The 27,306-nt window shown below is 37.7% G+C and overlaps 1 protein-coding gene across 2 annotated transcripts; it reads left to right on the top strand.

The window, feature by feature from the left end:
* On the top strand, positions 1-26,737 carry CHFR (checkpoint with forkhead and ring finger domains). 2 transcript variants are annotated; one of them, XM_075168067.1, is made up of 18 exons: positions 1-96; positions 709-856; positions 2,946-3,045; positions 10,212-10,321; positions 12,745-12,804; positions 12,960-13,172; positions 14,158-14,373; positions 14,977-15,133; positions 15,382-15,536; positions 16,125-16,287; positions 17,199-17,341; positions 17,748-17,867; positions 18,193-18,276; positions 19,006-19,076; positions 20,062-20,149; positions 20,324-20,431; positions 21,546-21,618; positions 23,915-26,737. In XM_075168067.1, exons 2-18 carry the CDS (start codon positions 721-723, stop codon positions 23,955-23,957), a joined length of 2,040 nt encoding a protein of 679 aa, XP_075024168.1. In that variant the 5' UTR covers positions 1-96; positions 709-720; the 3' UTR covers positions 23,958-26,737. The 2 variants fall into 2 exon arrangements, with proteins under 2 accessions (XP_075024168.1, XP_075024167.1); XM_075168066.1 differs by lacking the exon at positions 1-96 and adding an exon at positions 109-215.
* Positions 26,738-27,306: the final 569 nt, after the last annotated feature.

Genomic DNA, 27,306 nt, shown 5'->3' with positions numbered 1-27,306 from the left:
CTATGTACGGCAGCGCGCCGCGGCCTCGCCGGAAAATGCGACGCTCTAGCTCGCGCGGCTCGGTGGTGGGCGCCGGAAGGTCCGCCTCTCCCCCCGGTGCGTTCTCTATGGCCGCCGTGCGCCGCCTCCAATGGCAGGCCTGGCCCTGCCCAGCCCTGATCAGCTGATGGTGGCAATGTCTGTTGACAGGAGCCGCCTCGGCCGCGGGACTGGGTGTAAGGGCTGGCGCCGCGGGGAGGGGGCGCCGGGCCGGAGGGGCGGGCGGAGGCGGCCGGGGGGGAGTGGGGGGCGCGGCACCCCCTGCCCTCCCCTCGCCGCCCCTCTCCGCCGGGGGAGCGGGGCCCGCTGGGGGCGGAAAGTTGGGGAGAGAAGTGAGCGGAGGGAGGGAGGGAGGCCGCCCCAGCCCGCTCCCCCTCAGGCGGGGAGCGGCCCTGTGGGGTGGGGGCGAAGGGAAGGCGGTGGGCTGGCTGCGGGGGGGCGAGTGGCCTAGGGGGAGGGCTTTCCAACTCCACACAAAAGGAAGCGGGCAGGGCAGGGGCCGGGGGAGCCCCCGGGGCTGTGAGGGGCTGCGGGCGGCGGCGCGGAGGGCCCGGCCCCCGGGAGGGGGAGGGGGCTGCCGGCGCGGCTGCCGGCCCCGAGCGAGCCCTCTCCCCCCCCCGGGTGCTGTGTGATGGTGGGGTTTGGGTTCGCTTTGTTTGTGTTTGTCAGATGTGAATCCAAATGGAGCACTCGGAAGGAGGCGAGCAGAGCCAGCAGCAGCAGCAGCCCTGGGGGAAGCTGATCCGGCTGGGTGCTGATGAGGCAGAGCCGCACGTCTTGCTGCTGAAAAGGGAATGGACAATTGGTCGGAAGAAAGGTGGGACAGGGACACGCTGCGCTGGCGTAGGGCGGTGTTCGGGGGACAGCTGCGATCCCCCCTCCCGGCCTTTAAAACATTGGAAGGTGGACTGAAACTAGTTGGGTTTGGTGCTTTCAGCTCTTGGAGGTGCTTGCCAGGCGGTTCCTTATTCCTAATTTACCTCTTGGCTCTGTGTGAAGAGGAAGTTTTACACTGACCTTTTCTTTTTTAGCAACTTGTGACACGTGCACGTTTAAAAGTGAATATGCCTTTTAGGTTGTCTGTGACAGTTTGTACAAATAAGAAAAAACGATTGTTGATTCAGAAGAGTTTCTGTGTATCAGTCCTGTTTACGTTCTTATTTCGTTTCTGTGGTTAAAATAAGTTGGAACTGCAATGCGAAATGCTTGTGCTTCAGAGAAAAGAAAACGCCCACATAAAAGCCCTTAATTCTTCTGGCCATATGAAGATTGCCAACAAGTACTGAAAGTTTCTCTGAGAGTGGATTTGAAAGCTTTATTCCCAGAGTCTAGGGCTTTAACTACTTGCCTTTATTTTAAAGGATTTAATGCTTACTGTATTTAAAACAATCATCACAGTGTTTTAATTTTTTTACTCTACCCTGACAGCAGTAGTTTTTAGTTTCCTGTTCATCAGTTCAAGCTATTTGACTGGCCAGTCACATTCTGTAAATAGTCTTGAACAAACATCAGATGCTGTAGCTCTATGACAAATTCAGATAATGTATTGGAAAAATGTTTTGCCTATTTACATTTGGTAATATACATTTAGAATGCTTATCGTTATCTAAGCCGTAGGTAAATTCTTCAAATTGAGGTCTAGCTGAGGGTTATCTTGCAGAAAAAAGATGAATTTTTGCGTGTTCTGTTGCTTCCATAACTTTGCTAATGGATTAATAAAATGAGTGGTTACAAGAATACCAAGCTTTGGATTATGAGTATTACTTAGAAAATCTTCAGGAGCATTAGAAAGGCTTGTTTAGAGCATTTTGTCCTTCCTGCTGCCATATGAAAGTCTAACTCCGTAGAATAGAATGGAAATGTTGGCATGCTCCTGAATAAATTTTAGTCTTACTCACTTTCAGTGGGCTTCCTAGCATCACAAGTTGTGTGGCAACAGTTAACTCTGTAGCTGTTGATTGTTCCTTGAATATTAGGAGTAGACTAGCAATAAACTCTCACCAGCATGTGTAGTGGCTACTACTTTCCTTATTGATAAGTTGTTTTTGCAGGCTGAGATGCCGTGCACCCACAGTGTGAATAGGTGGAAGTGAATCATGTTTGTTAATTATAATTTTGTGTAAGCAAGTACTTTGAGTCATTTGTGAGAGAGATTAGTGGGGAACCTTGAGCATTGCCTCGAACATTCAGTGTTAAAGTGAAGTAAAAATACTAGATCTGCTCAGAGCCCTGGACTCATAAGGAGGAACGTTTCTATCATGTCAACATTGTCATTACACTTCTGCATATCCCTAAATCTTAGTCCTGGATTTTTAATCTCCCTTCAGCTTTATTAATGTAATAGTGCTGTCAAGAGAGATGAGGAAAATTTTCCTATTTAAAAACAAAAAAAAGAAAAAGTCTTTAACATAGAACAGTGATACTCCTTTATTTATCAGCTGTTGGTTCCTACTACTTCCCCCCAATACACCAGAATGAAGCAGAAATTAAATGCAATGAAACAGTGTTACAATGATGTGGAAAAAGAGCTGGGTGCTCTGTGGTGTATGCATCTAGAATTTAGATTGAACACTTCAAATATGTGTGAATTTATCTCTCTACCACTCTAGAACAGAGTAATTGTGATTTGATTTCCATCTGTAAGGGCTAGGATTGAGGGGAAAAAAGGGAACTAAAACATCTTGAAGTGGTTGAAATAAGCTTATATCAGCACACGGGGCTATCTCACCGCTTGTATTTATGTATCGCATACTAGACTGTGTTGCTGCCTATATGCCAGTAGAAGTTTTGAACTATTGCAGATGTACATGAGTCAGTTTGTTGTGCATTTATAGCCATGTAGAATGCTGATCTGTCTGTGTAATGTGTATTTTTAAGCACACTGGAAAATCTGCTTTCTTTTTAAGGTTGTGACTTATCTTTCCCTGGCAACAAGTTGGTGTCTGGAGATCACTGTAAAATCATAGTGGATGAAGAATCTGGTCAAGTGTCATTGGAAGATACAAGGTTGGTTCTTCTGTGAACTTCTACTCTTATCTTCTTTTTAGTCTGTGAAGTAAAATCTTGTGTATTGCTCGAGGTATCAATAGTAAACCCTTCTCTTTTTTGTTTCTTTTTTCTCCTGCTTTTACATCTATGTTTGGGGGTTTTTGTCTCTTTCTAAATATTTTTTTCTCTGTAAAGGAATTCATAGTTTACTGGATGAAAAATACTGTTGATGTAATAGTTCTGTAGCATATTTCTTTGGTCTTGTGAAAAAGGTGATGCCAGCATTCTTAAAAGTTCTAAGCATGAGTGTGCCTCATTTCAGGCACAGGGAAGAAAATACCTGCAGTGATGATCTCAAAGCATAAAATAGATGTGGAATAAAAATTTGTACTTGTTATACATCTTTCTGGTATTGAAAATATCCGTAGTCTATATAGCGTAAGTATTGTAGTAGTCTACCAGTTGTGGTGGGCATGTCAGATGGGGATTAGAGCCTATTCAATCTAATTTAATAATAAAAGACGTTTGTTAGATTTCTACTATTGATGTTTCAGTTTTGTTTCTTTTGTTTAACCAGAATGATTATTTTATTTTCTGGGTGTTTCTGTGTTAAGTTACGGGTGTGAGAACTAAAGCCCTTAATGTAGAAAGATATAAGCACATACTTCATTGGAACTACTGTTAAAAAGCTAAACTAATTGAGTGGAACTACTTTTAGTATATAACGTTAATTACATACTACTTCACATACTGAAGGCCAGTGAACTTGCTATACTGGTGAGGCTATTTCCTGTAGAGTTCTAAGGCTACTGTGGGAGTACAAATAGCACTGCAGGGGTTATGGGTGGTTTCCAATGGATTTTAGTTTGTTTTCTAGTTTCCTTTATAAAATTTGGGATAGGAATTTGAATGGAAGGGTATTTCTTAGGAGGAGATTGTAACCCTCTTCAAATTTTCATCTGCTTCATTTTTGACAGGATTTTTTGTCTAAGATTGCCGAAAGCTTCTGGTTTATTACATTGCAAGAGCTCTGTGACATTTTAAAATGCTTCTGTAAACCACATTCTTTTTCTGCCAGGTTATTGCAGTCAGTAAAGAAACAAATAATACTTTTCTGCCAGCTCCCCCCATTTTTCTTGTCTGGAAGGCATTTTACCCAAAGACGGAGAAGACATTTCAAAATATATTGATGTACATACATAAGGAGGAATTTTGACGTTTGAGGTTTTGAAGGGTATCACGCTGAATCCCTGTTCCAACATACCAGAATGCAATTAAATATATTATTCTGGTAGCGCAGGGTTAGTATCAAATACCTGCTGAGCTTTTGACAAAAATTCCTCCAAGAATATGCTGAAAAACCTTTGAACTCTAATTGAATGGCATGCACATTTTTGGGTGGCACTGGCAGAATGTATGAGCTTTAGTTGATGTTTTTCTTTCAGCAGAATTTTTGCATCTCTGTTTCTTTTCTGTCTCTTGATCAATCAGTAGCTATGTTGATATTAAAAGGAGTCTTTTTCAGTGTGAGGCACTCACTTCCAGATATTTACATGGGCTATGCCTTTATTTTATTTCCTCAAGTAAAACAGAACATACAGAATTATTCAGATTGGAAGAGACCTCAGGAGGTGACTTAGTTCAAACTCTGTCAAAGATGGGCCGCCACTGGATTTGGACTAAGTTGCTTAGGCTTTCTCAAGTCAGGTCTTGAAAAACTCCAATGACAGAGATTCTGTAGCCTCTTGGGGCCCTTATTCCAGACCTTAATTATCCTCACAGTGATCTTTTTTTTTTTTTCCTTGCATCTGTTTGCATCTTCCTTGTTTCAATTTATGACCTTTGTCACCTCAGTAAAGAACCTGTCTCTGACTTCTTGGTAACTTCCTCATAGGTCCCGAAAGGCTGCTATTAGGTCCCCTGCTCACCACGCTGCCTTTTCCCAGGCAAAACAAGCCCAGTTCCCCTAGCCCCTTAGCTCATAGGTCTTGTGCTCCAGCCCTCTGGCCATGTCGGCAGCTATCTGCTGGACCTGCTCGAGTTTATCAAGACCTTCCTTGTACTAGGTGACCCAAAACTAGATGTGGACTAATGAGTTCCAAGTAAAGGGGAATAGCAATAACTTTGGTTGAGTTTCTGACTACACCCCTGTTAATACAGCCAAGTGTGCTGTAAGCCTTCATCAGTGCCAGGGCATGCTGCTGACTTAAGCCTAGGCATAAGTCCAAGGTGTATGACCTTATGCTTAATCATAAGATCCCCCAAGAACCCTCGCTTATTGGTCTCTAGTCTGTACTGTTGCAAGTGGTTATTCCGTCCCAGGTGCAGGACTTAGGGTTTATCCTTGTTGAATGTCATGACATTCCCATTAGCCCATTCCTGTAGCCTGCCTAGCTGCCTCTGAATGGCAGCCGAGCTCTGCCCCTGCTTTGGTGCCATCTGCAAGCTTGATGAGGGTGTATTTCCTCTCCACTTATAGGTTGTAACTAGAGAAAATAACCAGGGTAGATCCCTGGAGGACTTATGCTCCCAGAAACTGTGGGATGGAATGCTAAATTTTTAGCGAAAAATATCAGGCCTAGCTAGGATGTCTAGGAAATGGCTTATAATTGTCATCCTCCAATGTTATCCCAAATTTCAAGACATTTCAAAGAACAAATCATGCTATGTTTGCCTATCGTGGCAGTCTTAGAGCATGGCTGTAAATCTAAGCTTGAGAAACCGTCCCTAGGGTCAGTTGCATGTAGCTGGTAGAATTCGTTTAGACCAATGTCATGGTAATACAAAGTAAAGAAATTGTGAATGATGCAGAAACATTCCTGCCTTTTCTTTTTTTTTTTTCCCTACACACACCCCGCCTGCCCTGAGGCAGAAGGTGCAGCCAGCAGAAAACTAGCAAAGCCAAATTAAAGTTAATTTTCTATATAATATATTCATGAAAAGGTGGGGCTTGTTACAATGGTAGTATAATAGAAAGATTGCACCTATGGAGTACTGCCAATTAGCTGCTTATGCGTGTTACACTTCTATGTATCTAACAAAAAAGAATAAGATCCTTTATGTGTTCTGCTTGCCTGTGAGTTGGTATGAAGTGTGGCTACCATTTGCTGAATCAAGAGACTAAACGGGTTGATATGACTACTAACAGAAGATTTATCTGTTCTTCTGGGTCTTCTAATGTTTGTGCCAAATATCAGGTGAGCTCCAAAAAATCAAGCAGGCTGAAAGAAGAAGATCTCTGAATGTTTGAGTTGGCAATACAGATGCCCAGAGTCCCAGAAAAATACTGCAATGTCAGCTTTTTCTTCTCTGAAGTGGAAAATAGTTTGGAAACATTGCTGTGGTCAAGCTCAGATTTTTCTGGTGAAGAGGAATGCATTGAAGGAGGCTGCTAGTGTGGGACAGTTGAACTGAGTGGACTTTGTTTCTGTATTGTAGCTAAATCAAAGAATATCATCAAATATATGTAGACAGCCAACATTGGTTTTTATCTCCTTGGTAGCATAATAAGTTCTTGGATCTACTTTGGAAAGAATTACCATAAATTTGCAGGTGAAAGAAAATGTGTAGAGAACTCAAAATTACTGAGTAAATAGAAGTTTGGAAGTAACAAAAGCCAAGAGTTAGCAAATAGTACAATAAAATATTCACAGACTCGCCCTTTTTTGGGGTATGTTTCTGCTTTATTTTCCAAACCATGCACTAGTTGCTTTATACTGCTTGAAAGAAAACAAATTATACAAGCTGACCTAACACAGTGAAGGCAGTATTTGGCTTGCCCTAAGTAAAAGCAATTGTAAGAGTCTCCATTTTGAAAATGAAATTTTAAAGGCAACGAAGGTAAGTTTTTTTAAAGACCTCCTCTTGTTGTCTTCCAGGAAATTTTTTTTTAAGGATTCTAAGTGATGTTTCAGAGCAGGAAACTATTTACACAAGGCTGATACTTATGTGACAGGCAAGCAGATATTCCCTTTCTGTGCGTAAATCAGAGGTTGATCTTCAGTTGGCGCTCCTGTCCTTTCTGTTACTAAATTCTCCTCACCCTACCAGTCAAAACTATCTCTGTGAACATTAAAAGAATGGAGAATGAGACAGTACAGAAGGGATTCTGTAACTTAATAGAATTCAAAACTCATTTCAGCTTACAGTGTGTTCAGGATAATATGCATTTAAATAGCAGGTAACTATTAAAACTATTAATCTAGAAGCTTTACTATAAATTACATTCTTCCCCTGGATGGATGCTAGTAATGACTAAAAGTAACAGACTGGCATTTTTCTCGGAAGGATACCAAAGTGTCTTACAACACATAGATCATTCGCCTACTTCAAAAGTAAGCCTGTTCTGCGTGAATTGTAGCTGTTCACATCAATTCTGCACAACAGTTGGGATTGGGAAGTAAAGGTAATGTATGGTTCATTAATCAAACTGTAGCATCATCAACCACATTGGAATTGAGTCAAGGCCTGACTTTTTTTTCTTCCACTCTTTAGAAAAGTGACATTGGGACCTTTTGTGACATTGTTTCACAACACAGACAATTTGTATCTGATAGTACCGTTTTTCTTCTCCACCTCAAAAATTATACGGCCAGTTGGTATCAATTCAATATTAAGTCCTAATGAATGGCCTTCATATTTGGGATTCTCATTGTACTTTCTACTTATTTTATGGGGACCTTACTTTAATTTGAAACATCAGAGGAATGTACAAATGTCATCATTTATCATGTGTGTCTGGTTAAAAAATACCCACAACATTAATCTGATATGTCACCGTATCTGTTAAATGCCTCATGCTAAAGCCTGAAACTGGAAATGAAAGACTAATACAGTTATCTGGGGTGGTTGGATATTTTTTTTCCCTTTGATTATTGGCCGAGATATAAATACAACTACTTCAGTTTGCTAACGTATTTTTAAAAAGTTTATGGTTTTCTGTGTTAAGTGATATCAGTTTATTCCTACTTCATTAGTCAGCTCTCACTGAAGTCTGTATAACTGTGCAGAACTGAAAAGATTTGGCTATTTGTAGTCAATTTGACAATTAGGGTCTTGGGTAGCTATTTCTGCAGCTTGCCTTGTGAGACATAGCACAAGTGGTTACTACATGTGTGATGATTTTTTTTTTCTTTCTTTTTCCAGTAATACCTCACTTGAGTTATTGTCCCTCATAACCATCTTGGAACTTAGCAGTCATGACAGAGCAACTTCATAAAATATGTTGTTGTGACATTTTTTCCCTATGTTTATTAAGAAATATTGGGACTAGGAACTGCCTGTAGAAGCTAAACCTCAGAAAGAGACAATTCTTGTCACTGGAGTTTAGCTGTTTTATTACAAAAGAAGGTCTAAAACATTTATGGCAGATGGGAGATGCATGCTTTGTTTTGCCTTCTGGAAAACTAAGGAGGTCAAATTTGATGTTTCCTAGTTTTGTTAAAGGAACTCTGACTCAGGGATTGATGTAAGCTTTACTCTTTCTTTGACAATTGAAGGAGGTGCAATTTTTGCTTCAACATAATCTTTTTAATATATTATCAATAGTATCAATGTTAAGTTAAAAATGAGTATAGTTTCTAACAGACTGACTAAAATTCTTTTTTCCTCTTAATTGCTAAACTTTGGCATTCTTTTAGTGATGTCGTTCTGTTGTGCTGGTTCTTTGGTGCTTATGTCTTTCAGGCTAGCCAACATCTGTATGCCTGAGGTAAAAAGGCAAGCTTAAAATAGTTTCCTTGCTTATAGGAGAAGCTGGAAGATTCTTTCATAGAGCACGTATCAGTGTGACCCAAAGATTTTTGTTTGTTTCTTGATGTTTAAAGTAGCATTTTTTTTTTTGTATCTTGTTATTTATGTTGGAGTAGTTGATTCAATCATGTAGATAGTGAAAGCAGTTGCAGAGGTAAGAGCAAGAACTGATACCTTGATCAAGACTTGCTGTAGTGATTCAGAAGGGCTTGCTTTTCCTTTTGACTTTTTCATGTAATGCTTTTGACTTTGTGTCCAAAAAAAGTCAATAGTACGAAGTTCCAGTTTTCTTTCTCTGTTCATGTTACTAAATGACAAGAGATTTTTCCAGGTTGCTTTTTAAAAGAAAAATAATGCGAAGGGAAGGTGCTTATTTCTAAATAACCATCCCTCCCCTCTAGAGAGAAACTGGTATGTTTGAGGAAGGCTGTGTTGTGTCCTGGGCACAAGTGGTGGCCTCCAGGAGGTGGCAGCAGAGGTTTGCTGTTATTTCATGCAGCAACTTGCTCTGCTATGGGGAAAAGGCAGATTTTCTGTTCGTTTATATTTGGTACTAATTGCTGAGATTTTGAATGGCAGCAGTCTGAAATTCTAGAATGCTGCAGCCCTGAAAGAGGCTTATTGCAACCGAGCTGGAATTATTCAGTACATGAATAACTTGACTTGGTTATAAAACACTAATAGCCTGTGTATAAAACATCCCCCATAGTGAAGGAGATACTTCCATTAATCAGCAATGCTCTGCATTTTCCTCTTCCCCAATTTAATTTCTTTCATGAGAAGAAATTATCAATATCAAAATAATTTTATCAATATCAAAATAATTCATTCCAACTCATCTTTTAATTATGCATAACTGTTTTCCCACCTTACTAACTTCTCGCTTTTGAGTTGCAAACAGTCTAAGTAACCTCGGAATTGTAGGGTTTTTACTATTTGAAGCAAGAGGGGAGAAAAATTAATGCTGCATGGCATCCCTGCCTGTACAGGAAAAGTTCCATTGTCACAGAATGTCTTAGGAGATTTCCAGTGTTAATTGGAAAACATAACCTAGAATTTTTTGAATAGAATTCATATTGTCCTTTCCTGTTTTATACTTAGAGGGTGGAGATTATTGTACAGAAACAATCATCTAATTATTTTGAGACATTGGCGAAATATCAGGAATCTTTTATCTGTCTATCTGTTTGTCAGCTACCATCTCTTTACCAGTAGCTGCAAATGAGCTTTGAAGTCCTAGTAGCTCTGCACTCCTGCCTTTAGGAGAAATTTTTTATTTGTTTCTGGACTACTTTTTTTTTTTTTATCCAGGCTTACATTTTTTTTGACACCCAATAGTTTTTCTTCATTAAAAGTGTCTTGTGTTTTCCCTTCTTTCTCCTATGTAATTATGAAAAAAATTATGCTAAATTATCTTTTCTTTCTCTTTACAGTACTAATGGAACAGTAATTAATAAACTGAAAGTGGTTAAGAAGCAGACATACCCTTTACAGACTGGGGATGTGATCTATGTTGTTTACAGAAAAAATGAGCCAGAGAACAGTAAGTAAATGATATTTTTTAAATGGCATGCTTAGTCATTTTTTTGAGTCATGAGAGAGAAGAAATATTAGTACAATTAAAACAGAATTACTGAATTTTAAGACAAATAATTTGCTAATGTTTAGAAACCAGTGTCTACAGAAGAGGTCGTGGATGTGCCAATTTTTACAGGGACAAGTCTGAGCAACTGCCTGAAATTGAAATGTGCCTAGTAGTAGTTTTGAAAGAACTAATGCATGGAATGGTAACTCGTGCGGTCCAGATCACATGCCCAATGCTTCGTCTAGAAATCAAAGTAGTGGGGTAGCTGGTGATACTTTATATATCACATTGAAGCAATTTTTGGCACCAGAAGGAAAGGCTGCAAAAGCATTTTGGTTTTTTTTGTGTTGTTTTTTTTTTTGTTTTAAAGAGGGAAGAGGCAAAATGGGGGTGGAGGTGAGGGAAGCCCTATAGTGAAAGTAGAATTAGTAAACCTGGAAAAATATTTGTGTGGTCTTAAAGAAACTCATGCCTCACATGCCTATAATTCTTTTCAGGAATTCTTTTCAGGATGATGCAATTGAAATAACGTAGTTAGGTTTTTTAAAAAAAAAAAAATTAATGGTCGTCCTTCCTCAAAGCTTTTTAAATAAGCCAAGCTATTGTTGGGCAGGAAGTAATGTTCTTTCATGTGTTAACTGGGTAGAAGTCGGGGACCAAGGGTTAGGTGTAAATGCTCAGTTTTTGCAATGGAACGAAATTAATAAAAGATTTCATGAATGATCTGTGTTGTTATCTGTCTTAAAGATGTTCATAAATTATTTGGGAAATGATAATTATTGATGCAGCAGAATTTTCATTTCATACCATTTTATTTCATTCAGTTATACAGGATCATTAAATCCAAGACTGACTGAAAAGATTGGCAGAAAGAATTTAATTGCTCATTATTACAAAATAACAGATGGGGTTCAACTCTGATAAATGGGAGGAAGAGGGAATGGGCAAGCTCTGTTTCTATATACATATTGTTGTGCCCCAGCTGACTTGCTCTGTCCATTAGCACACAATTCTTCTTTTAAGTGTGAAGTATGTAATATTTAAATTTTAGTAGAGAGGACTTACTTTCTGGAAAAGACTTTAGATGAAAGAGGCATTTTAAATGTTAATTCTCATTACTGTATTTGATAGCTCTGAAGTGGAACTTTAAGGTGAACAGACAGACTTTGTATGGTCATAAGCTCCCCTATTATTGTGAAGATAATTGGATGTACTGGGAGATGGGAGGGTATAGTATTAGATACATTTACAGCATGATATTTAATGTAAAACACGGGACTGTATTTACAATTTTCATACAGTAATAGACATATGAACTGTTAATCTAAAAAATTCTAGATACATATATACTCGCTACTGAAATACTTCCTTTATGAAGCTGCTGTTAATTTATATACAGACAGATCAGTCGGATTTATGCTGTCTGATGTAAATGTTACAACAAGCAGTGATAAGCTATATTTGTCTGTCTGTATGGCTTGTTTATCTCACAAATCCTTTCTAAGGTGGCACTATTGCAGTTGATGCTACTTGGAAGAACTCACTTACATGAATTTTCCAGGTACTTTGTAGTGAACTGAATCACTGATTTCTGTTTGCGTTACAAGTATTTGAATTACCAAGCCCCCAGTTTTGCTTTTTCAGCTTCTCCATCTTCAAAGACAGAGAGAGAATTTAGATTTGGCATGCCTATTTGGCCGTTCTGAGTAGTTCTGAAGGAGACAATACTCTAAATTTTGATCAGAAAAAGGGTTGCTACAAACTAAGAGAGTCTTATTTGCTTGTAGGTGGCTGGAGATGAAAAAACATAGTAAGTTAGAGGAATCTTTGGAACTGTATTAGATTGAAGTAAGATGGAGAAGAAAGGGATATTATCCAGGTAGTTTTATTAATAGATACTAAATTAGTTTCTGGATGAAACTTACGGCATGTGTTAATTTGTATTTTTGAGAGTTCATGTATCTCACAAAGAAATGAAATAAAATTGATTGAAGAAGTTGAGAAGTGAGCTCAGAAATAATAAGCTTCTTCGAAGAACTTTCGTTCAAGTATCAGTAAAAATACAGTTTGTTCTGACACAAAGCAGAGTTTAGGTTTAAAAAATGATTAAGCCTCTGGTTCCATGGCTGGCACAAGTTAAACGTCACACAAAAGCTGCTCTGCCTGGTTTCCTGAGAAGAAAAGATCTTGCTGTGCTGTTCCTAATTGCCTCCTGAGTAGGAGTGTTAACACTGTACTATAGAGGTGACCCCTCTTTTGCCTCTTCCATTGTCAGACACTTTGAGGAAGCAGCCACTTGTGAATAGAAGTTGTTTCTGTGAGATTAAGATTAGTGAATTTTTGTTTAAAGATTCTGATCAATATTTTTTAATCTCTTTCAGATGTTGCTTATCTTTATGAATCCTTAAACACAAAACATGATGCAACTCAAGAACCAGTAGGTAAGGAAGTAATACAAGATCCATGAAGAGGAGCTAAGCTCCAATGACTAATGCAACCCTCCTGAGAGAGTTTTTGATTCCTTGGAATTTTGAAGCCATGATGTGGTGACTGTCACACAGATCTTTTTCTTTCCTTTCCCCCCTTCCAACTGTAGAAGTTAATGTAGAAAACCAATGCCATGTGACCAAAGATACCTCAAGTACAGGAAGAAGTAACGATGAGACCCAAATTACCTCATCACCGTCAGCTACTCAGTCTTGCTATGAGGAACCACAGCCATCTACTTCTACATCTAACCTCTTTAATGCTTCTTCTACCTCTCTTATTGAGTCTGCATCTGTTCAGCAGGATAATCCTTCTACATCTGGTAAGAATTGTGTCAAGTATTTAAAGTTTGATATCCCATCAACTGTTACTCCGGTTTTGAATTTTAACAGATTAATCTCTTACCCCTATCTGGGTCTTTAGCATTTGCTTTGTGAAGTTCTAGTGAAAATACCAGCTGGATATGTGCATTTTAACTTTCTCTCTATGAGTAGGCAGGGTAAATCCTGGTGGATGAGTAGGGCAATTGTGAGAATTGTGAGAATGCTCACAGGGGCAGAAAATGCATGTAAATCCCAAACTGTTCTCTTTTTACAGTATGGTTTTGTAGTGGAGCACTGGTGAAAACTTAGCAAATCTATGTGGCTCATATAACAAAGTAAGTAGATATGAGTGCTCGTGCTCATGCAGTCACTCCAAGAAACTACTCTAATTGTCACTGTCACTGCTGCTAATCACCAGTCCCCTTTCCCTAGCTTAGAGCTCTAAGGCCAAAATATACCACATGGATCCCTAGTCTAGTATCTTGCGTTATATTGCCAAGTGTAATACCACAGTGCTGCGTAACTCTTAAAATAGAACTGGAGCAAGAACGGCTATCTAGAAACAACAGTTCATTGGGGTTTTTTAAACATGCTTCTATGAAAACAAAGCTTTGCCTTCCGCTCTGATCCTGACCTGTTATGTATGATCACTATTCCATAAATCCTCTGCCTCGCATCTTTGTCAGGAAGACCTGGCGTGGATAATAGTCTTATGAATGAAATACTCTACATTTTAAAGAGGAATGGGGACTTTAAGTAAGATTGCACAACTAATAGCTTGTTTTCCCCCCAGGTCTTCCAATTAGTCAAATTGGCTCAGAATGCATTTAGTGTAGTTATGCAGACATTGCTTTTTTGCTCCACTTTTTCCTGTTCAGGAGTTAGGATTGATGTGTGTGCATCATCAGTGTTTGAGTACCTTTTGTTTTCACATGTCCCATATTTGTATGCAGCTATGTTCATGTTTCTGTCTTTATTTTGCAGGATCACAATCCTCAGTTTTCACCCCTGTGCCTGCTTTCCCCATCTTAGAATCTGTGTGTCTAAGAGCACTGCATGACGAACATGAAAAGCTGGATATGAATACTGAAACTTCTGCAATCACTTCAGAAATCACTGACAAAGAAAAAGCGGAATCAGATTCTCAAAAGACAGGGGAGGAGGAAGGTTTGGAACCTGCTAAGAAGAAACTAAAAGGAGGCTAGTATACTACAGTATTGCGCAACCTACCCTGCACTCTTTTATTTTAATGTTATTGCTGAAAGTTAGTGCAAAAAACTTAATTAGAAACTTAAAGCTATGTCCATTTTTCATAGAAGCCCAGTGAGATTAACAGAAGCATAAGGATCTGTGCTTATTTTTCTTTATTAACATGAAATAAATTCAAAACGCATGCATATCAAACCTGGAAGGTCTTGAAAGGTTATGTTAGTATGGGATAGGTAACTTTTTTTTCCTCCTCACAATGTTATTTTATGTTTTAGTATCGTATTAAATAAGAAAAGCAAAACTCCCCTCTCACTCTGCTCCCTGCCTCCCCCTGAATTGAGTCAGGTCAGCTGTCATCAGTCCTTTCTTCAGTTTGTTTCTTGCTTCTTACTGACTTGGTTTCTGGTTCAGTGAAAATAATGGCTTCGGTAGCAGAAGCTGTTATGTGTAAAGCAAGAACCTTTAGTGGGACCATTGCCAGTGAACAATGAATCAGTCTATATCTTTCAGGTCTTTTTTTTTTAAACACTTAAATAAAAATAAATTTTAAAAAGCTTCAAAAACTACATACTGCGGAATCTTCTGTCTTTGTAGATGAAGATGCTTGTCCAAATCTTTCACCAGCAGCTCCAAGTGAATGTATAATTAAAATTGGCTCTGAAGATGCAAAAACATCAAATGTGAAACCGGATAAGATGGAAGAAACGTTAACTTGCATTATCTGCCAAGAACTGCTGCATGACTGTGTAAGGTATGTATGATTGACAAAAGCTGTAATCATGTGGTAATAATATAAGAAGTTCAGTGACAACTGTTTGAAGAGGCCAGGATATTTAGGGTTTTCACAAGCCCTTCTGAGTCCCCTCCCCCCCCCCGCCCCAAGCTATATAGTCAAATCAATGCTAAACAGTTGTTTGAGTGTTATGAATGTATCTGAAAAATGAAAGATTTGCATTTTGACTCCATTTCTTTCATTGTTTTCATGTTTGTGTTTTTCAGCTTGCAGCCTTGTATGCATACTTTTTGTGCTGCCTGCTACTCAGGATGGATGGAAAGATCTTCTCTATGTCCAACTTGTCGTTGTCCAGTAGAACGTATTTGTAAAAATCACATATTGAACAACTTGGTTGAAGCTTATCTGATTCAGCATCCAGGTAAGTTGAACAGCGTGTGGAATAGAATCTGATGTATTTCACACATTCGCTGCGTGATTGATGTATGCACAAACTGTTGTCTATTAAATTTCTATATATGTTTTATTACTCTGCTGTTTTCTCTGACATGGCTGTAAGAAAACAAGTGCATTTACTATGACATAATAACTTCTAGTATTTCAAATACTGGGTGAGAATTGAAGGCGATTTAATACTATAACTGAGTATGCTAAGAATTCTTAATTTTATTTTGCTACTTAATCATAAGAAGGATATCAGTTTTATCAAGTAGGGCACACTGACTGATTAGGCCACCTAAACTCAGATACTTCTGAAAAATATACTTGAATATGGATTTAATTAACTTTGATCATGGCCTCTTGAAAAAAAAACTTAAGTTGCCTGATACTACACTTCCATTAACAGAGAGGGGAATATAACTAAGATTTTCTAGAACTCTGTTATCCAAAAATAAGTGAAAGCGGAAGTGAAAACACAATAATCGTAGCTGTGTTAATAAAGTAGGGTGGGGATAAGGGATGTGAAGTGTTCTTTTCTCTTGAAATTTGAATTTGGTTCTCATGCCAGATAAATGTCGTAATGAAGATGATGTACGTAGCATGGATGCTAGAAACAAAATTACTCAAGACATGTTGCAACCTAAGGTGCGGAGATCTTTTTCGGACGAGGAGGGAAGTTCTGAAGATTTATTGGAGTTGTCAGATGTAGATAGTGAATCTTCAGATATCAGGTATGTCTATTTAAGTTGCGTGCTGAATTACATTTACTTATGTTTGAATGCACAAACCCACAAACTGGGCTAGTTTCACAAATGCTGTTATGGCTGATAATGTTTCCACGATTATTGCCAGAATGAATCTTATTTTTGGTTTCAGGTAAGTTCATTCTTACCAGTAATTATCTTGGCAATTCTACTGGCCATCCTACCGAACCTTGAGCAGTCAACAAAAAATAACTAAAATTAGAACTTCCTAGAAGTCCAGCAAGATTTATGACCAACAGTTTTAGCCTGAATTGTGCAACAGCTTCATGTGAGATATATGAAATTACCTTTTCCATTTACGGATTGGCTGTTGCTTTAGAGAAAATAGGTTTCTGGCTAAGATCTTGTCAGGAGATAAAGCAGTCCATGACCCTGTGAGTGCAGCTGCAATGATTGTGCTTTCTTATGTGTCTGGAATGCTGCTTTCACCAGGTGTATGGTACTGAAGCAGCTGATGCTTGACCTAGGGATTCCCAGGAAATATCTCCCTTTTATTTGCAACAGCAAACATTTTTTGCTGTGTGTCTAGAGGGGAACAGAAGAAGTCTTCGTGTAGATAATTATTCCAGCTTTGTTCCTTTCTTTCTTGTTTATCTCGCTTCCAGTCACACTGCTCTTTTTTTCTTTTTTTTTCTTTTTTTTTTTTTTTTTAAAAACTACTTGGAGAATACCACAAAATACAAAGTTTTTATCTGTTACAACTACAGCAGTCTTCACAGCTGTCAGGTACTGAGTTATGTAAACTTCCATATGTTACTGGGTGAAGAAATTCCAAATTTAAACATTGAAAGTATGACCAACCCTGTCTAGAATAGGGATATGAGTTATATTTGCGTTTGTTGGGTGTGATTTCCTATGACCTTATTTTATTCTTTCAGTCAACCATATATAGTATGCAGGCAGTGCCCAGGGTATCGAAGACACTCTGTTCCAACTCTGCCTGGCACAGGCCAAGAGACAGAAGCAGGAGGAATGCAAGCGCTGGGAGATGCGCCATCTACATCTGCCAACTTCCCTGCAGGTCAGTGTCGTGAAATCTTCTCAGTAGTGTGGTACTAAAATACTACAACTCATACACCCGTTATGAACTAAGCAAGCTCACTCATAGTACTGCGAGAGTAACGCCACTTCACCTAGGTGTCTTTGCAAATATCATGAGATTTGACCATGGTTTTTCTGTGATTGTCCAAAATAGATTGCTGATGGTTGGTAGTTCTTAAACTGTTCTACGTATTGAAATATTTTACACACCTACGTAGTTTAGAAGACTGAATGCCATTATTCTGCTCTTTTATAGAATCTTTGTAAAAATTATACTGCTTGCTTGTTACTTTCAGATTTTTATGTTGCTAATATTCACTAAGATTCCTAGTCCAGATTGCAATTGTGTTCAGTCTATCCTTTTTTTCTGTTTTTAACTCATCTAGCTGTCCAGGAATATGTGTGTCCTGCTCAAGGAAGTCATGTAATATGCACCTGCTGCTTTCAGCCAATGCCTGACCGAAGAGCAGAGCGTGAACAGAATCCTCATGTTGCTCCTCAGCAATGTGTGTACTTTTTTTTTTTTTTTTTAATCTTGGCTACAGAACTGAATCTTTCCTTATTTTTAATTAAGTTTACTTTGAAGAATGTTCTTTATTTGAATATTCTGTACCTGGACTCTTGTAGTGACAGCATGAAAGAATCTTCCTTTATAAAGTTGATTATTCCTCTATAGAATGTATTTTAAATGAGAAAGTTGTACCTTTTTTAACCAAGTTTATCAGGGCTCTATTGTTATTGAACAATATTGTTATTGATTTATAAGAACAATAACTGTTGAGTTTTGTTGTGTGCAGGTCCTTACAGGTTTTTTTTTTGTTATTTTTGCAGGTACAGTTTGTCTGCAACCCTTCTGTCACTTATACTGGGGCTGCACTCGGATGGCGTGTTTTGGCTGTTTGGCACCATTCTGTGGTATTGTGGAATAATCTGTTTCTTATGAGCCTGCTCACTTTGCAATAATGTCTGTCTGTCTTGAACTTTAGGTAATTTAAGAAATATAATAGATTAGTTTGTAGCACAGTCATGCAAAAGGAAACAAAGGCTGTGTCCTCGTATCACAAACTTAAAAAATTCTTGAGTGGTATGTGTCTTAACTTGGAGAGGATTTCACTTCTTGTCTTCACACCCTATTGGGCTTGAAAACTACACTTGTTGAGCACAATGCTTTCCTGTATAAAAAGAATTATGGTGTATTTCAGCCTAGTAAGAGAATCACACAAATCAATGCAAGAGCACTGAACATCTGATGTTAACTGATTAGAAAACAACCTTACCCTCTTAAACATGCAGACTTCTGAAACTCAAGGTTTTAGACTTTTTTTTTTTTAAATAAATTAGAACAGTTGAAATGACTTGGCTGCAGTTTGAAGCTAATGGCATATACTTCAGTAGCACTGTTAATTTGTGCAGATTAGCAGTGTTTGTGGACTAAAGGTGAAATTGTAAAATCTCAGTGTCTTGTCTTTGCCACTGGAAGTGATATATCACATGCTTTAGCATATGTTGAATGCAGTCATTTACTTGGTGCTCACATAGGTCTGTGCACGTTATTTCAGGAAACAGAAGAACCTTCAGAAAATGTGTGAGGGCCATAGGGTTGGGGGAAGAAATAGTAACTTTTCTTCTTCTTGTTCTGATTAGAAATAAATCTTGGTGATAAGTGTTTAGATGGAGTCCTAAATAACAACCACTACGAGTCAGATATCCTAAAGGTATGTTTAAAAATCATTATGTATGGTGCATAATAATAAATGTACAAAGTTTAAGATGACCTTACTCATGAAATGATAGTGATGTGCTGCCTAGCAGTTACAGTGGCAGCATTGTGTCACTTGCAGCACCTGATTCTGAAAGGCAAATTTAATGAGCCCCGAACATTCAGCTGGACCAAAGTTATAGTGACTGTGTCTGGATTGGGGTGATAATTTGGCTCTTTCAGTCTCCGTGTAAGAAGGCATCGTATTCTAGAGATGCATTCCATTTAGCATCAGTTCTTCCTGTACCACCCAAATTAACAACAACAACAAAAAAATCACTTTCATGCAATCCTGATGTTTAATTTCTCCAACGTGTATGTCTGACAAGTGCCAAGAAGGCCAAAATTCTAGACATAACTTCTGAATTTGAGTTTAAATGACTGATAGACACACTGTAGAATTCAGATATGTTCGGTTGTTAAATCATAAAAGAATTTTACTTGTATGAAGTATTTGTTAGGGTAGCCAGTTTCTACAGTCTAAAGTGTAACATCCAAAATATTAATTAAGAGAAAAATAATTCACTAAAACTATACCAGGAAAACAAGGCTTGTTAAATATTTTTCCCAGACAAGTTAAATTTCACACTAGGTTGCATGGAAAATATTTTGCCCATACCATAATGGAGTTATCTAAGTTAGGTAAACTGGATGAAATCTTGATTTAAGGTAAATGAGAGTGTGACTGAAATGAATCTATTTGCAAATCTTTTGGCAAAAGTGAGCATCTTCTGGGAGAAAAAGATACTGAGTGGAAGACTTTTTGGGTGATCTGAAAGTATCATGCTAATTAAGTAAGATATTTAATTTTTACTTGTAATCAGCATCAACCCATTTTGAAAACCTAGTTAGATCTAGATTTCAAAATATTTGAGGGTAAATGGCTTGGTCACAAATGTTGGAGATTTTTCTAGATTAAACACTTATATTGCTCTTTTCAGGATTACCTGGCATCCAGGGGTTTGACATGGAAAAATATGTTAAACGAAAGTCTCTTAGCTCTTCAAAGAGGAGTTTTTATGTTATCAGGTATGTGTTATGTTCATTTTTGTACATGTATAACTCTTAGTCTATATATAACTCAGTAATATTATCAAGAGGTTTGAAGTTCTGTGTACATAACCAGTGCCATCATGACATTTTTGTTTAATCTGATTTCTCAAGCCTTACACTCGCATTATGTAAAACTGGTTTTCTCCCCAGATTACAGAATTACTGGGAACACAGTGCTTTGCTACTGTTGTGGCCTTCGCAGCTTTCGAGAACTTGCCTACCAGTACAGGCAGAATATTCCTGTTGCTGAATTGCCAGGTGGGGATTGCTTTGCACAATAAAGGGGAAAAGTCATTTAAAGAGTTAAAGTCAGTTTTATCCTTGTATCCTTGCTTTTTCAGCACCTTCATGTAGCCCAGTGCAAATCTCTTTGCAGGGCTAATATCTTATGCTGATTGCTTTACTTGTCAGCTGCTAAGTTTGCATATAGTTATTGTCTCTATTGCATATAGTTATTGACTCCCTAATGGAATCTTTTCTTTCAGTATGATTTCTTACCTGTAGAATAAATATATCTGCATAGTGAAAAGAGGAATTCAGTAAAATCCAGAATATAGTCAAGAGGAACTAGTTGCTGTAATTTAGTTTTTTTCCCATTTCAATACATAAAATGATGCACCTCCTGCACAATTTCACATTTTACCAGCTCTCAACTAGGAACAGGAATGTTTTCATAAATCAATTCTAAATCTGTTTGCTTTTACAGTTTTAGTATAAAATAGCATATAACTGTGCCTCCTTCAATCCTAAATCTGTGGGGAACAGAAGCTCTTCCAACAGTCTACTTTTAAATGTTACTTCTGTCCATCTACTTCCTGTTGTTAGCAACAGCTTCCCTTTCTTTAACTGTTGAGAACTCTGCTTCTGCTGCTCTGCATGAAGAGAGACCGTCAGTCTAGCTTGTTTCTCCTTAGTATTGCTTTTCATTTTGGTGTAACGGCCTGCTGGACAGCTGAGTTATAATGTATGTAAAAGAAGGGGAAAAACAACAAACTTGACCCAAATTAATAAATTTTTTTTTCATATGGAAATGTATCTAGAAATATGCCCAGTGTCTTAAACTGTAAAGTTTCCATCTCTATTAAACTAAATGGTAAAATTTCAGTTGACAGCACTGAGAACCAAATCCTTTCATCATAAGTCTGCGTGAGCCTAATATTCAGAATGAATTTTTTGCCCTTCAGTACGTGTTTGCTTTGTTTCTAGAAAGGTGAACCAATATAGTTTACAGTCGTTTCTTGCCAGTCATGTCTTGTTTCTCTACAAAGCCTGCTCTGATGAGTAACCACCATTAGCAGTGGCTTAATAATTGGCATGACCCTATTTAATGACTTCTGTAATAAATGTAGCATTTCGTTTGCTCTTTTTGTAGTGACTGTCACATCACGTCCTGATTGCTACTGGGGGCGCAACTGTCGAACTCAGGTCAAAGCACATCATGCCATGTAAGTTATACAATTTAGAAAGCGGTTTTGGTTTTTGTTTCTTTTTTTTTTAAAAAAAAAAGACAAAAAACCCAAGCTTTGAAGTGCCAGAAATTGCATGAGTAACACTGTTGCAGCATAAGCAAAATTGGGTGAGCTTTGGGGGTTTTTTGTCATTTTTGTTTTTAACACAACTTTGAAATGAGCCCTTCATGCGTGTCAGAAGGGCACCGCTAGCACTTGTAAGTTGATGTAACCCATTGCTGACACTTCTTGAGTCTTGTTTTCCACCCACAACTCCCCCTTCATTCTTATTCTTCCACTGAAGCAGCTTCTCATTTGCTCATGTCTGGGTGCTGCTTAAAAATACCATATATACAATAATTAGCCCTGTGCGATTTCCATTTGAAACTATGAGAGAGACTTCCAGTTAAGTGCAACATACTTTGAAGCGATAAATTGGTGGGAATAATTTGCAACAAGAGAAGCAAGCGAAGTTTGGAACATGTAACATTAGGAACCTGGTGTGGCTTAGCAGTTCCTGGTTTTGGAGAAGTTTCTGGGTCCTACGCCTCTGACCCAAGCAATCTGGCATATGGTGAAAATGAAATACTGAGCCTGAAAAGAGATTAATCCTCTACTTCTCAAGTGTTTTAATACATCTAGGGGACGTGGACTCCTGGTATCTGGTCATTCATGAGAAATGTCCATCCAAAATCAATCAAGATCCTTGATTAAAAAAAAATCAAGGCCACCGATAACCAATGCAATTTCATTCTTACGAAAAGATGCACATGTGGTAAGACAAAGACTTGTAAAACAAAACAAAAATTATCTACCTAAGAGCTAACTGGTTCCAGGGAGGGTAGAAAAATCCTTCTTGCTTTATGAATAATTCTCTAAATTCTCAGTGCAATTTAAGATCAAGGAGCTGTTAGCCCTTATTGAGAAATTGCTTTAATGAATAGTAGATCCTGCATTATCTTTCTAATGCTGCAGTGAACATGCACACTTAGCATAATTCCTGTAGTATTTCGGGTACTATGGGTTGAAAATAACCAGTCTGTACAGCTCAGGCAAGCAGCTAATAAGAAAGACTTGTAAAATATTCATCCCCAGACTCTTACAAATTCAGAGGGTTTTACCAAAAAACTTTCAAAAATAATTTGGGATTTAAGTTGCAGGTGTAATTCAAAGTACCACTGCTATCTGTAACTTCACATTACAGGACTGTCTATGTTCCCAGAGGAGATTTTGTTTTGAAATGTTAGAGAGTTAATTCAGTATCAAAGTACTCACCAGTCGTCTCTGTTCATATTGTGGTGGTTAATTCCATGTAAAATAGAACTGACTCAGGGTTTTTTCCCTTTTTTTTTCTTCTCCTTTTTCTTTTTTCCTTCCCCCCCCCGCCAAGCATTAGCTGTTCCTAGAACTTTGCTGGCTGCTGCTCTTAGTTTCTGAAATCCATAAAAGCAAACAATCCTGTCATACCACTCCTAGATATCCAGTTACATTTTTTGTGTTGAGCTAAACTGTTTTGCTAAGTAGTTTGGTTATGTAAGCAAGGTTTCTTTCTAATCTTTGATCTAATTCAGCAAGGCGGAGAAAATTCATGGTCTCTTTTGCATCATCTCTTCCACATGTATACGTATATACACACTCAACACCCCAACTCCTGTTTCAGTTATGTATGAGGGGACACATAACCCAAGTAAGAGAAAAACAAAGAGTGAATAGTGAGATGTTTTTGAGAATTGGAAAGAAGTGCCTCGTACAAAATTGTGTTATCTATTTAATCCATGAAGACAGGCTCGCCATTGTCATAAAACCTAAATAATACAGAATGAGAAAAACTTCTTTTTCTTTCCAGAAGAAGATTCTAAGCCAGTGAAGGAACATGTTTATGTCAAAATGTATTCTTAGCCTGGTTAATTCTAGTTCCTAGTGACTTGTGTAATGCTCTTTACTAAAAATTACTAATGTCTCATAGGGCAAAAATAATTCACTGATTCCTGTTTTAATTGCCTTCTGGGTTTGAAGTATGCAGAAGTATAGAGGAGTGCTTTTAATAACAGGTTTTCTGTGTGCATAATAAAACCAACAAGGGTTAGGCAGGAGAGATGTTGAAAATCCTGTTACAGATAACCTGGTAGTAAAGTACGACCTAAACAGGTTCTGAAAAACAGATATGTTAGCGTGTAAATGTTCTGCTTTAAACTGTTTAACATTTAAAATACCCTGTGAAAGATGCTGACATTTTTGTTGCCTGACTTCTGAGAACTTTGTTACATTTTAATTTTTTTTTTTTTAATTTCAGGAAATTCAATCACATTTGTGAACAAACACGATTCAAGAACTGAATACTTGTAGTCTGTAGAGAGGGGACAAAAACCTGTTACACTGCTTGTACAGTTTAAGGTTTCAGGGGATCTTCTCAGTTCCCCCATAGCAGGGAATCAATAACTTTTGCATCAGGTAATCTGATGTGAACTTTTTCATCTGTAGAATTTTACAGCTGTACATGAATAAGGTAGATTTTTGTTTTTTTCCAAGAAAGTCCAGCAAGCATTGCATTCCATCCTCATGACTACAGTGTCCCTGTATCACGTCGGTGAAGAACACAAACAGAAATCACACACACAAAAACCAGCCATATCTTGGGAAGACCTAAGAATAAGGAGTGTATTTGCACTACTTGTGAAGAAACTAAGAAAAATCCTTAGACTTAAAATAGAAATGTTTTGTAAAAGTATCTGATGGATATTTCAAGAGCCATTAATATTTAAGAAGGAAATTGTCAGTGTATATTTGTAACTGCATTTTGCGGTAGTCTGATATTTTGTCACTACCCATTGTATTTGGGCTAGAAACCACGTTAATATTCACTTTAAAAAAAAAAAAATTCCGTCCATTAAACAGCTGTTTCAACTTAAAGCTTCTACCATATGTGCAGTGTTATAGTGGAAGTAGTACAGTTTCTTTCCTTAGTTTAGTCGTGTTGATGTTTTTATTCACATTAAATTACAAAAATAATTGCACAAAAATTTGAAAATCACATTTAAAGTTGGGGTAATACTTGAAGCAGAACAGACTTCTGCTAATATTACTTCTGTAGTGTTTTATATCAGAAGACCAAACAGTGCTTTTGACATAGAGCAGCCAGTAGGACACACTGGTTCATTTTTTGTATTTCTTTTTTGGTTTGATACCGTATGCTAAATATGTACCTCTGCCATGCAGCTGTTCTCTAGCATGCATACACTGGTGAAAATGTAGAAAAAGCTATAATTTAAAACAGAATATAGCAGCTTTACTGGAAAGAACAATCTTACAGAAAATAATTCAGTTTGGACAAATTGTAGCAATATGGAGGCATTTCTGGATAGGGATAGGGATGATGAAGGGGAACACTGGTGTCACTGACATAAAAAATGTAGATTTTACTTCCATGCCTTCTGCAGAGCTCATTCAGGAAATGTCCCAAGCATAATTTAAAAAAAAAAAAAATTATCCCAACACAACCCACCCCCTCTCCTAAATTGATACGATCTGATCTGTTTCATCATCGTCTGGTAGCTAATGTTGACAAACCTCAACTGGGACCAATTTTTCTTTTTCATCATACCTAGAAGAGTGAAACAGAATGAGAAGAAAGCATACAAAGTTACCTCTGTAGATACCATGTTGTTTTTAAGTATGCCTTATTTTATGAGCAGGATGATATACTTTGATGTTAAAAAGTGTACACACAATATCTTGTGATATAATGGAGCACAAATGATGCAGCACATCGTGTCTACTGGTGTCAGTGAATTAAACAACTATTTCCAGTAATGCACATCTTAATATGAATGCTAATTAGAATGATGCATTTCTGTTTAGATTTTTATTTTTTAAAATAGCTGTCGCAAGGATGGGTCTGTTGACCATGCCCATATGCTATTAAAAATACACTTTGGTGTGGACTTCTCTTCCTAATCTCTGGGCATTTTCTCCTGTGAGTAGGATTGAAATTGGATCTGGAATAATACTTGAAACTTCTTTTAACAACAACAGTGTGTTTCTGTCTTTTAGTACTATTAACAATGTTCTGTTGCTTCTGTATTTGTATTTTATGTTTAGATTTTTTTTAATGGTTATTGTATCTTCTCAGGACAACCATTCCCAGCTGTTTTTGATCTCATTTTCATCTCTGGCTGTGCATGTAGCAAATTGAGTGCAGTTGTGGAGATCAAGCCTTTGCACATTATATGCGGAAATGTGCTTTGCATTCTCATTCACTACTTCCCACACCCCAGATGGGCTTTCAGCACAGACTTGTCACTGTGCTAGTGTTCAAGACTCTTGTGCTGAATTTTTTTTGTTGGTCAAGAATAATGTGTCTACAGTACTATGTACAACCTCGCTTGCACTTACTCAAGTTATGTTTGTATAGGGATGTATTATGTGACTTTAAGAAAAAAAAATGGAGGGGGCGGGGGGAAGCAAACAACAAAACTCATGTACTTAACATCTAAACTACCTGTGCAGTAGAGGTTCTTCAAATTCCTTTTATAAACCCCTCCTCCTTTTCCCTGTTACAGATAATTAATCTGCCTTTCTATGCATATAGGGTTGCGGTAGTGCAATGGAATGAAGGGATTTTTTTGTCATTTATATTATACCAGGAAGAGATGAAAAATTACCTTGCAGATGGGGAGGGTGAATAAATCCTGATCTTTATATGCTCTTAAGTAAGTAAGAGTATCTGTCATGGGTATTACATACTCTAAACATTAGACCTTTTAAAATGTATGGTTACCAGGTGATAGTTAATGTGATAAATGTATGAACTATGCTTGGTGTAATTGTTTAAATACTGTAAAGGTGCAGCATATTTTTAACCTGTCTAAAGCACACCCCCACCTCCTTTATAAGAGATATTTGGAAGCTGAGCGTGAAATGTGGTAGAATAGATGATGTGAAAACCGAGGTGATTATGATAGGGTTTGACATAGTGGTGAACAAGGTATATAGTCTCTCTCTTTGAGAAAGTTCTTTTATAAAGAAGGTGGAGAGTAGTTCTTCCAGTTCTCTTTTGTGATTTATTTTTTTCCTGAACTAAGAAGTTATTAATTAAAAAAAAAAAAAAAGATATTCACTGAAGTTGTCTGTTTCTGTTTCTTCTGTGGCATATTCTCTCACCACAGAAATGGATGGATGCAACACTTGCTAATGCTTGGCCAAGCTATTAGTTATTTTAATGTTGAGATTTTACAACTAAATATTATCCTTGAACTTGTAGTAACTGAAAATGACACGAGTTTTTGTGTTGTTCCAAGAAATTCTTTCAAACTTTCTTAAAAGTGTCAGATGATGTCACAAAGGATCATTAATATCTCTACAGGATTTATAACAAATGATACAAGCGAAAAACTATTAAATAGAATTCATTTTTGTCAACAAGATGACTTCAAGATGCCAGTAAATAAAAAAGTTTACTACTTTTAAATAAGTGGGTACTATTCTAATTTCTTGCAACACCATAAGCACTGAAGTGACAAGCATTATACCACTATTGATTTAACAGCAGGCTAGAGAAAATGATTGCTGTATTGTGTTCATCTTTACAATGATCTAATTTGTATAAAAGATAAGATTTCAAACGGCTACTATTAATAGAACTTTTTCTGAATAGAACTTTTCCCTTTATGAGTAAATAGGAGGACT

This window comes from Calonectris borealis, chromosome 18 (assembly GCF_964195595.1).
Source record: "Calonectris borealis chromosome 18, bCalBor7.hap1.2, whole genome shotgun sequence".
Classification (NCBI taxonomy): Eukaryota; Metazoa; Chordata; class Aves; order Procellariiformes; family Procellariidae; genus Calonectris; species Calonectris borealis.
This window is presented reverse-complemented; position numbering and strand designations above follow the sequence as displayed.

Coding starts and splice junctions, on each gene's coding strand:
- CHFR (XM_075168067.1), top strand. CDS start 721: ATGGAGCACTCGGAAGGAGGCGAGCAGAGCCAGCAGCAGCAGCAGCCC. Junction 3,046..10,211: donor GTGTCATTGGAAGATACAAG/GTTGGTTCTTCT, acceptor TTCTCTTTACAG/TACTAATGGAACAGTAATTA. Junction 15,537..16,124: donor TTATCTGATTCAGCATCCAG/GTAAGTTGAACA, acceptor TTCTCATGCCAG/ATAAATGTCGTAATGAAGAT.